At 43.2% G+C, this 16,644-nt stretch overlaps 1 protein-coding gene across 5 annotated transcripts in view; it reads right to left on the bottom strand.

Annotated features, from left to right (window-relative positions):
* Positions 1–6,234: 6,234 nt before the first annotated feature.
* Positions 6,235–16,644, bottom strand: part of atg7 (ATG7 autophagy related 7 homolog (S. cerevisiae)) — a 111,315-nt gene continuing 100,905 nt past the window's right edge. For 4 of the 5 annotated variants that reach the window (XM_029692821.1, XM_029692819.1, XM_029692822.1 and 1 more), the window contains exon 19: positions 6,235–7,961. In XM_029692821.1, coding sequence (XP_029548681.1) covers positions 7,929–7,961 — 33 coding nt within the window. In that variant the 3' untranslated portion in view covers positions 6,235–7,928. The remainder of the gene's footprint in view (positions 7,962–16,644) is intronic. The other variant, XR_003867022.1, reaches the window with a different exon arrangement.

Genomic DNA, 16,644 nt, shown 5'->3' with positions numbered 1-16,644 from the left:
TTACTGTTATTACCAAGTCACTCAACCCTGAGTCTGTCCCTAGCGTTCAATAATTACTGTTATTACCAAGTCACTAAACCCTGAGTCTGTCCCTAGAGTTCAATAATTACTGTTATTACCAAGTCACTAAACCCTGAGTCTGTCCCTAGCGTTCAATAATTACTGTTATTACCAAGTCACTAAACCCTGAGTCTGTCCCTAGCGTTCAATAATTACTGTTATTACCAAGTCACTCAACCCTGAGTCTGTCTCTAGCGTTCAATAATTACTGTTATTACCAAGTCACTAAACCCAGAGACTGTCCCTAGCGTTGGAGTCCTAGTCTGAGTTTCTTTATACTCAGAGTACTACACTGGTTATCAATGGTATCTTTTATGTGTTAATAAATACTAGAACATGGTGGATCAGTCAGGTATGATCACTTGTTATTACTACATTAGAACGGTTATTAGTATATATATATACACTGCTCAAAAAAATAAAGGGAACACTTAAACAACACAATGTAACTCCAAGTCAATCACACTTCTGTGAAATCAAACTGTCCACTTAGGAAGCAACACTGATTGACAATAAATTTCACATGCTGTTGTGCAAATGGAATAGACAAAAGGTGGAAATTATAGGCAATTAGCAAGACACCCCCAATAAAGGAGTGGTTCTGCAGGTGGGGACCACAGACCACTTCTCAGTTCCTATGCTTCCTGGCTGATGTTTTGGTCACTTTTGAATGCTGGCAGTGCTTTTACTCTAGTGGTAGCATGAGACGGAGTCTACAACCCACACAAGCGGCTCAGGTAGTGCAGCTCATCCAGGATGGCACATCAATGCGAGCTGTGGCAAGAAGGTTTGCTGTGTCTGTCAGCGTAGTGTCCAGAGCATGGAGGCGCTACCAGGAGACAGGCCAGTTCATCAGGAGACGTGGAGGAGGCCGTAGGAGGGCAACAACCCAGCAGCAGGACCGCTACCTCCGCTTTTGTGCAAGGAGGAGCAGGAGAAGCACTGCCAGAGCCCTGCAAAATGACCTCCAGCAGGCCACAAATGTGCATGTGTCTGCTCAAACGGTCAGAAACAGACTCCATGAGGGTGGTATGAGGGCCCGACGTCCACAGGTGGGGGTTGTGCTTACAGCCCAACACCGTGCAGGACGTTTGGCATTTGCCAGAGAACATCAAGATTGGCAAATTCGCCACTGGCGCCCTGTGCTCTTCACAGATGAAAGCAGGTTCACACTGAGCACGTGACAGACGTGACAGAGTCTGGAGACGCCGTGGAGAACGTTCTGCTGCCTGCAACATCCTCCAGCATGACCGGTTTGGCGGTGGGTCAGTCATTGTGTGGGGTGGCATTTCTTTGGGGGGCCGCACAGCCCTCCATGTGCTCGCCAGAGGTAGCCTGACTGCCATTAGGTACCGAGATGAGATCCTCAGACCCCTTGTGAGACCATATGCTGGTGCAGTTGGCCCTGGGTTCCTCTTAATGCAAGACAATGCTAGACCTCATGTGGCTGGAGTGTGTCAGCAGTTCCTGCAAGAGGAAGGCATTGATGCTATGGACTGGCCCGCCCGTTCCCCAGACCTGAATCCAATTGAGCACATCTGGGACATCATGTCTCACTCCATCCACCAACGCCACGTTGCACCACAGACTGTCCAGGAGTTGGCGGATGCTTTAGTCCAGGTCTGGGAGGAGATCCCTCAGGAGACCATCCGTCACCTCATCAGGAGCATGCCCAGGCGTTGTTGGGAGGTCATACAGGCACGTGGAGGCCACACACACTACTGAGCCCATTTTGACTTGTTTTAAGGACATTACATCAAAGTTGGATCAGCCTGTAGTGTGGTTTTCCACTTTAATTTTGAGTGTGACGCCAAATCCAGACCTCCATGGGTTGATCAATTGGATTTCCATTGATTATTTTTGTGTGATTTTGTTGTCAGCACATTCAATTATGTAAAGAAAAAAGTATTTAATAAGATTATTTCTTTCATTCAGATCTAGGATGGGGTGTTTAAGTGTTCCCTTTATTTTTTTGAGCAGTATATATAACAAACAGTTGTAAAGTACTTAAGTATAAATACTTTAAAGTACTACTGAAGTAGGTTTTGGGGGTATCTGTACTTTACTTTGCTATTTATATTTTTTACAACTTTTACTTCACTACATTCCTTAGGAAAAGTATGTACTTTTTACTCCATACATTTTCCCTGACACCCAAAAGTACTCGTTACATTTCGAATGTTTAGCAGGACAGAACATTTTTTAAATCCTTATCAAGAGAATATCCCTACTGCCTGTGATCTGGTGGACTCACGAAACACACACTTTGTTTGTAAATGATGTCTGTGTTGGAGTGTGCCCTTGGCTATCCGTAAATAAAAGAAAACGTCTGGTTTGCTTAATATAAGGAATTTGACGTTTTTACTTTTGATACGTAAGAATATTTAAAACTAAATACTTTTGAATTTTAGTATTTTACAGGGTAACTTTCACTATTACTTGAGTCATTTTCTATTAAGGTATCTTTACATTTACTTAAGTATAACAATTGGCTACTTTTTATATATTTTTTATTTTATTTGTTGGTGATTGAGATATACACTCAGACAGTTTATTAGGTACACCCATCTAGTACCGGGGTCAGACCCCCCCCTTTGTCTCCAGAACAGACTCAATTGGTCCATTACTCTGCCATCAGCATGACGCACAGGAAGTGGGATTCGTCGGTCCAGGCAATGTTTTTCCACTCCTCATTTGTCCAGTGTTGATGATGGCCTGTCCACTGGTGCTGCTTCATCTTGTTTTTAGCTGATTGGACTGGAACCCGGTGTGGTCGTCTGCTGCAATTAGCCAATCAGTAGCAGGGATCGACGAGTTGCGAGTTCCATGATGTCGTTCTGCACACGACTGTTGTACTGTGCCGTTATTTGTCTGTTTGTGGCCCGCTTGTTAGTTTGTGAGATACTGTCTCCGGCGTGCCTGGGACCAACGATCATACCGCACTCAGTCACTTAAGTCACTGGTTTTGCCCATTCTAACGTTCAATCAAACAGTAACTGAATGCCTTGATGCCTGTCTGCCTGCTTTATATAGCGAGCCACGGCCACCTGACTCCCTATCTGTAGGAGCGGTATATATAACTGGCCGGTATATGTACTATAAGTACAGTGTCTTCAGAAAGTATTCATTCCCTTCACTTTTCCACATTTTGTGTTACAGCCTGATTTCAAAATCTATTAAATATAGATTTTTTTTTTGACAGTGAAATAATGAAATACAGAAATATCTCATTTAAATTAGTATTTACACCTATGAGTCAATACGTGTTAGAATCACCTTAGGCAGCGATTATAGCTGTGAGTCTTTCTGAGTAAATCTCTAAAGCCTTGTTCACACTACAGGCTTTAATGCTCAAATCAGTTAGTATTCCAAAACGGATTAGAAAAAATCTGACTGTCCAAACCAAGTTACAACCAAATCAGATCTGTGTGTTCAGACAGCAGTCATTTAACCAAATCAGATCTGTGTGTTCAGACTGCAGTCATTTAACCAAATCAGATCTGTGTGTTCAGACAGCAGTCATTCAACCAAATCAGATCTGTGTGTTCAGACAGCAGTCATTCAACCAAATCAGATCTGTGTGTTCAGACAGCAGTCATTTGCTGACAAGGCTATGCTAGTTGTCATAGTAACGACGGGTGCAGTGGTGTAAGCTGATTGGTGGTGTGGTGCTAGTGCTTCCTTATCACTCAGAAGTTATGTAGCAAGCTAAGGTGACAACAATTCCTGTCATGGACGTTTCCCAGTTGTTTTGAAGGTTCAAAATCATAGTGTAAAAACACTTTTAAACCCTCAAAGGACAAGATGATCCAACTTTCAAAATGGTAGTTTGTAAACAAGTAACAAGCTAGTTAGTTACCACATGTTCATGCCAAACTGTCAACAGAGTAGCTAGCAAGCAACAAGATATGCTGAATAACAGCCTAAAAAACACTTGAGGGGGAGGGGAGGGGGTGGGGCTGTTCAGACTGCCGGAAAAAGAACATATTCAAATCAGATATGCAAATAAATAGGATTTGAGTCACTTCAAACTGCCAATGTGAATGCGGCTTAAGCGCTTTCCACACCTGGATTGTAACATAATTGCACATTCTTTTTAAAGTTCTTCAAGCTCTGTCAAGTTGGTTGTCGATCAAATGCTAGAAGCCATTTTCAAGTTTTGCCATAGATTTTCATGCCAATTCAAGTCAAGACTGTAACTTGGCCACTCTGGAACATTCAACGTCGCCTTGGTAAGCAACTCCAGTGTAGATTTTGACCTTGTGTTTTAGGTTATTGTCCTGCTGAAAGGTGAATTCATCTCCCCATGTCTGGTGGAAAGCAGACTGAACCTGGTTTTCCTCTAGGATTTAGCTGTTACATTTATTTTTATCCTAAACAACTCTCTAGTCCTTGCTGATGACAAGTACACCCATAACATGATGCAACCTCCACCATGCTTGAAAATATGAAGTGGTACTCAGTGATGCGTTGTGTTGGATTTGCCCCAAACATACCGCTTTGTATTCAGGACAAAAAGTTCAGTTCTTTGCCACATTTGTTGCAGTGTTACTTTATGCATCCTGTTTGCAAGGATCTGTTTTGGAATAATTGTATTCTTTATAGGATTCCTTCTTTTCACTCTGTCCTTTAGGTTAGTATTGTGGAGTATCTACAATGTTGTTGATCCATCCTCAGTTTTCTCCTATCACAGCCATTAAACTCTGTAACTGTTTTAAAGTCACCATTTGCCTTATGGTGAAATCCCTGAGCGGTTTCCTTCCTTTCCGGCAACTGAGTTAGGAAGGACACCTGTATCTTTGTAGTGACTGGGTGTATTGATACACCATCCAAAGTTTAATTAATAACTTCACCATGCTCAAACGGATATTCAACATCTACCAATCGGTGCCCTTCTTTGCAAACCATTGGAAAACCTCCCTGGTCTTTGTGGTTGAATCTGTGCTTGAAATTGACTTGAGGGACCTTCCAGATAATTGTATGTGTTGGGGTACAGAGATGCCAGTTAATGTTAAACCCTATAAATGCACACAGTCCATGTGACTTAAGCACATTTTTACTCCTGAACCTATAAAAGGTTTAAATACTTATTTACTCAAGACATTTTTTTTTTAAATTCATTTGTAAACATTTCTAAAAACATAATTCCACTTTGACATTATGGGGTATGTTGATCAGTGACAAAACATTTAGGCTGTAAGAACATAATGTGGAAAAAGTCAAGGTGTGAAACCTTTCTGAAGGCGTTTGGGAACTATTCAGACCCCTTTTTCTTTTCCCACATGTTATGGTCACTCTGACAGAGTACTACCTCTGTGGAGATGGGAGAACCTTCCAGAAGGACAACCATCTCTGCAGCACTCCACCTATCAGGCCTTCATGGTAGAGTGGCCAGATGTGCCTTTTACTGAAGGAGTGGCTTCCGTGACAGCTCGCTTGGAGTTTTCCAAAAAGGCACCTAAAGGATTTTTATTTTATTTTAGCTTTATTTAACCAGGTAGGCAAGTTGAGAACAAGTTCTCGTTTAAAACTGCGACTTGGCCAAGATAAAGCAAAGCAGTGAGACCAAAAAATACACAAACAAACGTACAGTCATTCTCTGATCTGACGAAAACAAGATTGAACTCTTTGGCCTGAATGCTAAGCATCACGTCTGGAGGAAATCTGGCAACATCCCTACGGTGAAGCATGGTGGTGGCAGCATCATGCTGTGGGGATGTTTTTCAATGGCAGGGACTGGGAGACTAGTCAGGATTGAGGGAAAGATGAACGGAGCAAAGTACAGAGAGATCCTTGATGAAAACCTGCTCCAGAGCGCTCAGGACCTCAGACTGGGGTGAAGGTTCACCTTCCAACAGGACAATGACACTAAGCACACAGCCAAGACAACGCAGGAGTGGCTTCGGGACAAGTCTCAATGTCCTTGAGTGGCCCATCCAGAGCCTGGACTTGAACCCGATCGAATATCTCAGGAGAGACCTGAAAATATCTGTGCAGCGACGCTCCCCATCCAACCTGACAGAGCTTGAGAGGATCTGCAGAGAAGAATGGGAGAAACTCCCCAAATACAGGTGTGCCAAGCTGGTAGCGTCATACCCAAGAAGACTCAAGGCTGTAATCGCTGCTAAAGGTGCTTCAACAAAGTACTGAGTAAAGAGTCTGATTATTTGTGTAAATGTGATGTTTTTTTTATTTTTAATACATTTGCAAACATTTCTAAAAACCTGTTTTTGCTTTGTCATTATGTATTATTTATGTACACACCTTCTAAAGCACAAACCGTGGTACCTACTCTCAGGGTTATAAAGCACAAACTGTGGTACCTACTCTCAGGGTTGTAAAGCACAAACCGTGGTACCTACTCTCAGGGTTGTAAAGCACAAACCTGTGGTACCTACTCTCAGGGTTGTAAAGCACAAACCGTGGTACCTACTCTCAGGGTTGTAAAGCACAAACCGTGGTACCTACTCTCAGGGTTGTAAAGCACAAACCTGTGGTACCTACTCTCAGGGTTGTAAAGCACAAACTGTGGTACCTACTCTCAGGGTTGTAAAGCACAAACTGTGGTACCTACTCTCAGGGTTGTAAAGCACAAACCTGTGGTACCTACTCTCAGGGTTGTAAAGCACAAACCGTGGTACCTACTCTCAGGGTTGTAAAGCACAAACCGTGGTACCTACTCTCAGGATTGTAAAGCACAAACCGTGGTACCTACTCTCAGGGTTGTAAAGCACAAACCGTGGTACCTACTCTCAGGGTTGTAAAGCACAAACCGTGGTACCTACTCTCAGGGTTGTAAAGCACAAACCGTGGTACCTACTCTCAGGGTGGTAAAGCACAAACCTGTGGTACCTACTCTCAGGGTTGTAAAGCACAAACCGTGGTACCTACTCTCAGGGTGGTAAAGCAGTTCCTATTGTATGTTGTACTGTATGTATGTCTACATCAAACCATATTTCCACAGTGTAACAATCTGGATGGACATAAATTAAGGGATGTAAATGTGTGAAAAGTCCCTGAAACTGGAAGGGCAATTGTAAAGGGCTTACATATTATATATGTGTGTGTGTGTGTGTGTGTGTGTGTGTATGTATATATATATATATATATATATATATATATATATAAATATAGGGACACTGTATGTTACAGGAGAAGGTCAATTTGGGAAATGTATACATTCCTCGTAACAAATTTGGTAACAGGAAATTAGCCAGCATATATTACAAGTTAAATCAGTTGACAGTGAGCTGTTATGGGTCGTTGCAGAACAACTTATCTGGGAAACAAATAACACAAATGATTCAAGGATAGACTGAAAAACATTTAAAACATTTTCAACAATCTTCCAAAAATATCTTTACATTCCCCTTCAGAACATAGAAGGAATAGAACAAAATGTCTCTTCATATTAGTTGTCATGACAGCGCCACTGTTATAATGCGAGGGGTTGTCCCTTAACACTGCAGAATGACTACAGACATTCTTTACATTTCAGATGTTTATTAGATGTTAATATTAAACCGTATCAGTGGTATTTTAATAGATGATGATACTCAACGTCAATTCAAACAGTTTCAGAAAATACTTGAAGACTCTATATTCTTAATTCAACTCTTGACCGTTTGAAATGTTGTTAGCCGTTATTAAAACTGTATCAGGGGCATACGTAAACACCAACAGGGGATTAGAGAATAATAATAATAGTGAAGAAGGTCCATTATATATATATATATATGTTCTGAACTCTGACCAGAAGAGATGAGAAGTGGCGGCTTGTTGGAACGCAGTAGAATGGCTTTGGGACTGTGTTCCGTGTTCCGTGTTCCAATTCTAGAACTCTTATGTTTCTGATTCCGTCCTCCCGCTCAGATGCTCTCATCATCGCTCATGTCCCAAATCTAAAGACAATAAAACAAACATAACAAAAATCAGATAAACTGCTCACATGTAGAAAAGAAAGAAAGAGAAAGAGAGAGAGAGAGAGAGAGAGAGAGAGAGAGAGAAAAGGGATGGGTTTGCTTCCATTTCAAAGAGACTGTACAGAAAGCCTTCGCCAAGCCCTGAATGTGACCACAGATTATCCATTGTATTGACCCGATACTGTAGTGGCCTATCTAACAAGGAAAATACATTTCTTCAAAAATGGCAGTTGGGAGGAGGCAAGATCATGTGGGACAATTCTATCCAATGAAGGGGCAGCTACGGGTGGAACAACTAGTTACCACATCCACAAAATCAAAACTGGCTATCGTAAAAATTCATTAAAAACAAACATTTGCTTTTTGGTTTTCATTTAAGGTTAGGCATAAGGTTAGGTATAAGTGGTTAGGTTTAAAATAACATTTAAAGATGAGAAATTGTAGAAATAAGTAGGCTTTATGACTTTGTGGCTGTGGTAACTAGTGATGACCAGGCATAACTCCGATATATAGTGTTGTTTTCTCAAAAGTTGCCGGGACGCAAAGTGTCCTAAATATATCAGTACACTGGTAACAACTTAATCATTATGAAACTCCATCAAATAAACCTCACATAGCAAATAAGCCATTACATTTTATGTTGTTTAACCGAAGTTGACAATCATTGTGACCCTCTAATAAAAATCACGTTTGTCACTAAGCGTGACATGAAACATCTAGAAAAGTGCAGCTTCAGAAACCTGAATGTTGAAATGTGATTCATACATTTTAGGACACTAAGACTGCTTTCCATTCCCCGTATAGCGCACTATGTAGGGAAAAGGGCACCATTTGGGACACATTCACAAAACACTGATCTGCGGCATGTAGCCTGGTCGATTAAGAGCATTGGGCCAGTAACTGAAAGGTCGCTGGTTTGAATCTCAGAGCTGACGAGGTGAAAAGTCTGTCCACTATAATTGCTCCTGTACGTTTCTCTGGATAAGAACATCTACTAAACAACAAATTAAAATGATTAGTAAAAAATAAAAATGGTGTGTTTGAGTAGGATCAGACACAGACTCACCGGCAGCGTGGTAGTCTATGTTAAAACACAGTCACAAAGAGAAGGAGACTGGTAGTCAGGTCCAGTAACTACACTACCACTGTGGTAGTCAGGTCCGGTAACTACACTACAGTACCACTGTGGTAGTCAGGTCCGGTAACTACACTACAGTACCACTGTGGTAGTCAGGTCCGGTAACTACACTACAGTACCACTGTGGTAGTCAGGTCCAGTAACTACAGTACCACTGTGGTAGTCAGGTCCCGTAACTACAGTACCACTGTGGTAGTCAGGTCCAGTAACTACACTACAGTACCACTGTGGTAGTCAGGTCCTGTAACTACAGTACCACTGTGGTAGTCAGGTCCGGTAACTACACTACAGTACCACTGTGGTAGTCAGGTCCGGTAACTACACTACAGTACCACTGTGGTAGTCAGGTCCAGTAACTACAGTACCACTGTGGTAGTCAGGTCCAGTAACTACACTACAGTACCACTGTGGTAGTCAGGTCCGGTAACTACACTACAGTACCACTGTGGTAGTCAGGTCCCGTAACTACAGTACCACTGTGGTAGTCAGGTCCAGTAACTACACTCCAGTACCACTGTGGTAGTCAGGTCCGGTAACTACACTACAGTACCACTGTGGTAGTCAGGTCCTGTAACTACAGTACCACTGTGGTAGTCAGGTCCGGTAACTACACTACAGTACCACTGTGGTAGTCATGTCCGGTAACTACACTACAGTACCACTGTGGTAGTCAGGTCCAGTAACTACAGTACCACTGTGGTAGTCAGGTCCAGTAACTACACTACAGTACCACTGTGGTAGTCAGGTCCGGTAACTACACTACAGTACCACTGTGGTAGTCAGGTCCGGTAACTACAGTACCACTGTGGTAGTCAGGTCCAGTAACTACACTACAGTACCACTGTGGTAGTCAGGTCCAGTAACTACACTACAGTACCACTGTGGTAGTCAGGTCCAGTAACTACACTACAGTACCACTGTGGTAGTCAGGTCCAGTAACTACACTACAGTACCACTGTGGTAGTCAGGTCCGGTAACTACACTACAGTACCACTGTGGTAGTCAGGTCCAGTAACTACACTACAGTACCACTGTGGTAGTCAGGTCCAGTAACTACACTACAGTACCACTGTGGTAGTCAGGTCCAGTAACTACACTACAGTACCACTGTGGTAGTCAGGTCCGGTAACTACAGTACCACTGTGGTAGTCAGGTCCGGTAACTACAGTACCACTGTGGTAGTCAGGTCCAGTAACTACAGTACCACTGTGGTAGTCAGGTCCAGTAACTACAGTACAGTACCACTGTGGTAGTCAGGTCCGGTAACTACACTACAGTACCACTGTGGTAGTCAGGTCCGGTAACTACACTACAGTACCACTGTGGTAGTCAGGTCCGGTAACTACACTACAGTACCACTGTGGTAGTCAGGTCCGGTAACTACACTACAGTACCACTGTGGTAGTCCCAGAGAGACACAGAGAAGAACCCTTTCCATCCACGTCTGTGGTTTTGGCATGACGGCCCTGCCTTGGTTTTCAACAGGGAGTCTGCAAGAGAGAGGCTATAATTATGCACATCATTATCTTAATTACAGCCTACGGAGTGGGCCTTTACACAGCCTCCAGAAGAACAAAATTAAAATAAGAGCTTAGATGGGAGTTTTAGGCAGTGGACATGAGATCAATGTGGACATGGTTGATATAGGCCTGTCCTGTGTTGTGATGGTTGATATAGGCCTGTCCTGTGTTGTGATGGTTGATATAGGCCTGTCCTGTGTTGTGATGGTTGATATAGGCCTGTCCTGTGTTGTGATGGTTGATATAGGCCTGTTCTGTGTTGTGATGGTTGATACAGGCCTGTCCTGTGTTGATGATTGATATACTGTACCAGTCAAAAGTTTGGACACACCAACTTTTTCTTTATTTTTAATATTTTCTACATTGTAGAATAATAGTGAAGACATCAAAACTATGAAATAACACATATGGAATCATGTCGTAACGCAAACATGTATTTTCTTCTTAATTCAAGGCACACTTATCCAGCATGGATACCATATCATTCTGCAGTGACAAGTCATCCCATCTGGTTTGCGCTTAGTGGGACAATCATTTGTTTTTCAACAGGACAATGACCCAAAACACACCTCCAGGCTGTGTAAGGGCTATTTGACCAAGAAGGAGAGTTATGGATCAGATGACCTGGCCTCCAAAATCACCCAAGGAGGAGAGACCTATATCAATTGAGATGGTTTGGGATGAGTTGGACCGCAGAGTGAAGGAAAAGCAGCCAACAAGTGCTCAGCATATGTGGGAACTCCTTCAAAACTGTTGGAAAAGCATTCCAGGTGAAGCTGGTTGAGAGAATGCCAAGAGTGTGCAACGCTGTCATTAGGGCAAAGGGTGGCTACATAGAAGAATCTCAAATCAAATATATATTTTGATTTGTTTAACCTCTCTAGGGTAGGGGGCAGTATTTGCACGGCCGGATAAAAAACGTACCCGATTTAATCTGGTTATTACTACTGCCCAGAAACTAGAATATGCATATAATTATTGGCTTTGGATAGAAAACACCCTAAAGTTTCTAAAACTGTTTGAATGGTGTCTGTGAGTATAACAGAACTCATATGGCAGGCCAAAACCTGAGAAGATTCCATACAGGAAGTGCCCTCTCTGACCATTTCTTGGGCTTCTACACTCTCTTTATTGAAAACTGAGGATCTCTGCTGTAACGTGACACTTCCTACGGCTCCCATAGGCTCTCAGAAGGCGGCAAAACGCTGAATGATGCCTGTGGAGCCCCTGGCTGAAAAACAGTAGCGCATTTGGATAGTGGTCGATCAGAGAACAATGAGACTGGGGCGCGTGCACGAGGCGACACCATGTTTTTATTTTTTCGTCTTTGAACGAAAATAGGGTTTCCCGGTCGGAATATTATCGCTTTTTTACGAGAAAAATTGCATAAAAATTGATTTTAAACAGCGGTTGACATGCTTCGAAGTACGGTAATGAAATATTTAGAAATGTTTTGTCACGAAACACGTCGGGCGCGTCACCCTTCGGATAGTGTCTTGAACGCACGAACAAAACAGAGGATATTTGAACATAACTATGGATTATTTGGAACCAAACCAACATTTGTTATTGAAGTAGAAGTCCTGGGAGTGCATTCTGACGAAGAACAGCAAAGGTAATAAAATATTTCTAATAGTAAATCGGAGTTTGGTGAGGGCCAAACTTGGTGGGTGTCAAAATAGCTAGCCTGTGATGGCTGGACTATCTACTCAGAATATTGCAAAATGTGCTTTTGCCGATTGCATAAAGGAGTTCTGTATCTATAATTCTTAAAATAATTGTTATGTTTTTTGTGAACGTTTATCGTGAGTAATTTAGTAAATTCACCGGAAGTTTGCGGTGGGTATGCTAGTTCTGAACGTCACATGCTAATGTAAAAAGCTGGTTTTTGATATAAATATGAACTTGATTGAACAAAACATGCATGTATTGTATAACATAATGTCCTAGGGTTGTCATCTGATGAAGATCATCAAAGGTTAGTGCTGCATTTAGCTGTCTTCTGGGTTTTTGTGACATTATATGCTAGCTTGAAAAATGGGTGTCTGATTATTTCTGGCTGGGTACTCTGCTGACATAATCTAATGTTTTGCTTTCGTTGTAAAGCCTTTTTGAAATCGGACAATGTGGTTAGATTAACGAGAGTCTTGTCTTTAAAATGGTGTAAAATAGTCATATGTTTTAGAAATTGAAGTAATAGCATTTCTAAGGTATTTGAATAACGCGCCACGGGATTCCACTGGCTGTTGAGTAGGTGGGACGATTTTGTCCCACATACCCTAGAGAGGTTAACACCTTTTTGGTTACTACATGATTCCATATGTGTTATTTCATAGTTTTGATGTCCAGTATTATTCTACAATGTTGAAAATAGTAAAAAATTAAGAAAAACCCTTGAATGAGTAGGTGTGCCCAAACTTTTGACTGGTGCTGTATATCAATGAATTGGTGAGGGCACTAGAACAGTCTGCAGCACCCGGCCTCACCCTACTAGAATCTGAAGTCAAATGTCTACTGTTTGCTGATTATCTGGTGCTTCTGTCCCCAATCAAGGAGGGCCTACAGCAGCACCTAGATCTTCTGCACAGATTCTGTCAGACCTGGGCCCTGACAGTACATCTCAGTAAGATCAAAATAATGGTGTTCCAAAAAAGGTCCAGTTGCCAGGACCACAATACAAATTCCATCTAGACACTGTTGCCCTTGAGCACACAGAAAACTATACATACCTCGGCCCAAACATCAGAGCCACAGGTAACTTCCACAAAGCTGTCAACAATCTGAGAGACAAGGCAAGAAGGGCATTCTATGCCATCAAAAGGAACATACAATTTGACATACCGATCTGGCTAAAAATACTAGAATCGGTTACAGAACCAGTTGCCCTTTATGTTTATGAGGTCTGGGGTCCGCTCATCAACCAAGGATTCACAAAAATGGGGCAAACACCAAATTGAGACTCTGCATGCAGAATTCAGCAAAAATATCCTCTGTGTGCAACGTAAAACACCAAATAATCCATGCAGAGCAGAATTAGGCTGATACCCGCTAATTAACAAAATCCAGAAAAGAGCCGTTAAATTCTACAACCACCTAAAAGGAAGTGATTCCCAAACCTTCCATAACAAAGCCATCACCTACAGAGAGATGAACCTGGAGAAGTCCCCTAAGCAAGCTGGTCCTGGGGCTCTGTTCACAAACACAAACACAACCCACAGAGCCCCAGGACAGCAACACTATTAGACCCAACCAAATCATTAGAAAACAAAAAGATAATTACTTGACACATTGGAAAGAATTAACAAAAAAACAAAGCAAACTAGAATGCTATTTGGCCCTAAACAGAGAGTACACAGTAGCAGAATACCTGACCACTGTGACTGACCCAAACTTAAGGAAAGCTTTGACTATGTACAGTTTCAGTGAGCATAGCCTTGCTATTGAAAAAGGCCGCAGAAGGCAGACTTGGGTCTCAAGAGAAGACAGGCTATGTGCACATTACCCACAAAATTAGGTGGAAACTGAGCTGTACTTCCTAACCTCCTGCCAAATGTATGACCATATTAGAGACACATATTTCCCTCAGATTACACAGACCCACAAAGAACTCGAAAACAAATCCAATTTTGATCAACTCCCATATCTACTGGGTGAAATACCACAGTGTGCCATCACAGCAGCAAGATTTGTGACCTGTTGCCAAAAGAAAAGGGCAACCAGTGAAGAACAAACACCATTGTAAATACAACCTATATTTATGCTAATTTATTTTCCCTTTTGTACTTCCCATGCCAATAAAGCCCTTAAAATGAATTGTGAGACAGAGATAGAGAGAGACAGAGACAGGGAGGGAGACAGGGAGGGAGACAGGGAGGGAGACAGGGAGGGAGACAGGGAGGGAGACAGGGAGGGAGTGACAGGGAGAGTGACAGGGAGGGAGAGAGACAGGGAGGGAGACAGGGAGGGAGACAGGGAGGGAGAGGGAGGGAGAGGGAGGGAGACGGAGAGAGACAGGGAGAGAGGGAGGGAGACAGGGAGGGAGAGAGGGAGGGAGAGAGCGAGCGAGCAAGTGGGACATAACAGCACATTCATATCAAACAAAGTATCTTCATTGTTCCTCTGTTGAGTGAGCAAGAGAGCGAGAGAGACAGAGAGAGGGGGAGACAGCGAGAGAGAGAGAGAGAGAGAGAGCGAGAGAGAGAGAGAGAGAGAGAGAGAGAGAGAGAGAGCGACAGCGAGAGAGAGCGACAGCGAGAAGGGGAGACAGCGAGAGAGAGTGACAGCGAGAGGGAGTGACAGCGAGAGGGAGAGAGCTGCAGTGGGACCTAACAGCACATTCATATCAAACAAAGTACCTTCATTGTTCCTCTGTTGCTACTTCATAAACATCAAAAGGACAGCAAGCGGAAACGCTTTGAAACAGACCAACTGGTGCTCAGAGCCTCCGTCTGTGTGTGTGTGTGTGTGTGTGTGTGTGTGTGTGTGTGTGTGTGTGTGTGTGGATTTATGTAATCTGGATAGCTAGTTGGTACTAAAACCAACACTTTACTTTGTGGGGTTATTTGGTTAGTTCCAGTACTGTGTGTTATTCCAAATCAGCCCTGTAGTTTTATAGAATAAACAATCCAAACTCCTTATCTTTCTTAGAACAGTTAACATGTCCTTCGGCCATTTTGTCATTTCCATTCTCCTTTCTGATCGTTGCTGGAACTCTACCTAAGACAGAGATATGGAACATCTCTGTCTCTTTGAACTAAAGCACAAGCAGAAGACCAGTCCTGCAGTCAGCGTTCAGTCTACCGATTCCCCTCTTATCTATTGGGAACAGATATGTATGACTAAATTGTAATCAAGGCTGTACAAGAGATATGACTGCAGTTGCCAATTCCAGCAGATTCAATCTATTGGAATTGGCAAATTGTCTGTGCCTGCCCTAAACTAGCCAGATATAGAGCCTGCTCTGGCAGGGACTAGCCAGAGATGGAGCCTGCTCTGGCCGGGACTAGCCAGAGATGGAGCCTGCCCTAAACTAGCCAGAGATAGAGCCTGCCCTAAACTAGCCAGATATAGAGCCTGCTCTGGCAGGGACTAGCCAGAGATGGAGCCTGCTCTGGCCGGGACTAGCCAGAGATGGAGCCTGCTCTGGCCGGGACTAGCCAGAGATGGAGCCTGCTCTGGCCGGGACTAGCCAGAGATGGAGCCTGCCCTGGACTAGCCAGAGATAGAGCCTGCCCTAAACTAGCCAGATATAGAGCCTGCTCTGGCAGGGACTAGCCAGAGATGGAGCCTGCTCTGGCCGGGACTAGCCAGATATGGAGCCTGCTCTGGCCGGGACTAGCCAGAGATGGAGCCTGCTCTGGCCGGGACTAGCCAGAGATGGAGCCTGCCCTGGACTAGCCAGAGATAGAGCCTGCCCTAAACTAGCCAGATATAGAGCCTGCTCTGGCCGGGACTAGCCAGAGATGGAGCCTGCTCTGGCCGGGACTAGCCAGAGATGGAGCCTGCTCTGGCCGGGACTAGCCAGAGATGGAGCCTGCCCTTGTAGACGAATTACCATAATGTTCTGTACCACCAACAGTGGCTCTTAAACCACATCTGTTTTACATATATTGTGATTAAAAACACATAAAACATAAAGAAAGCAGTCTTCCTTTTATCTTTGGGATTAAAACTGGAACCATTAACAGCAGTTAAACTAAGGACCACACAGGGAGGGAGCAGCGTTCACAGTTTGAACATGGGGCCCTTACGTCGCCCAGTACACCACACCTGGGTTCAAATATTATCGGAAAAACTTTCAAAATACTTTTAGCGTTTGCTTCAGCCTGCCTGGAGTTTCCTATTAATTCCATTGCAACAGGCAAGGTCAATCAAGCCCAGATAATGTATTTTAAATGATTTCAGTCATCCCCCTGTAGACTTAACCACCAACTGGGTACAGGCCATTAGACAGGGCTGCTGACTCAGAGTCAGATGTATACAAAATCACAAGAGCTAATTGTAA

The sequence above is a fragment of the Salmo trutta genome, chromosome 16 (assembly GCF_901001165.1).
Source record: "Salmo trutta chromosome 16, fSalTru1.1, whole genome shotgun sequence".
NCBI classification, from domain to species: Eukaryota; Metazoa; Chordata; class Actinopteri; order Salmoniformes; family Salmonidae; genus Salmo; species Salmo trutta.
This window is presented reverse-complemented; position numbering and strand designations above follow the sequence as displayed.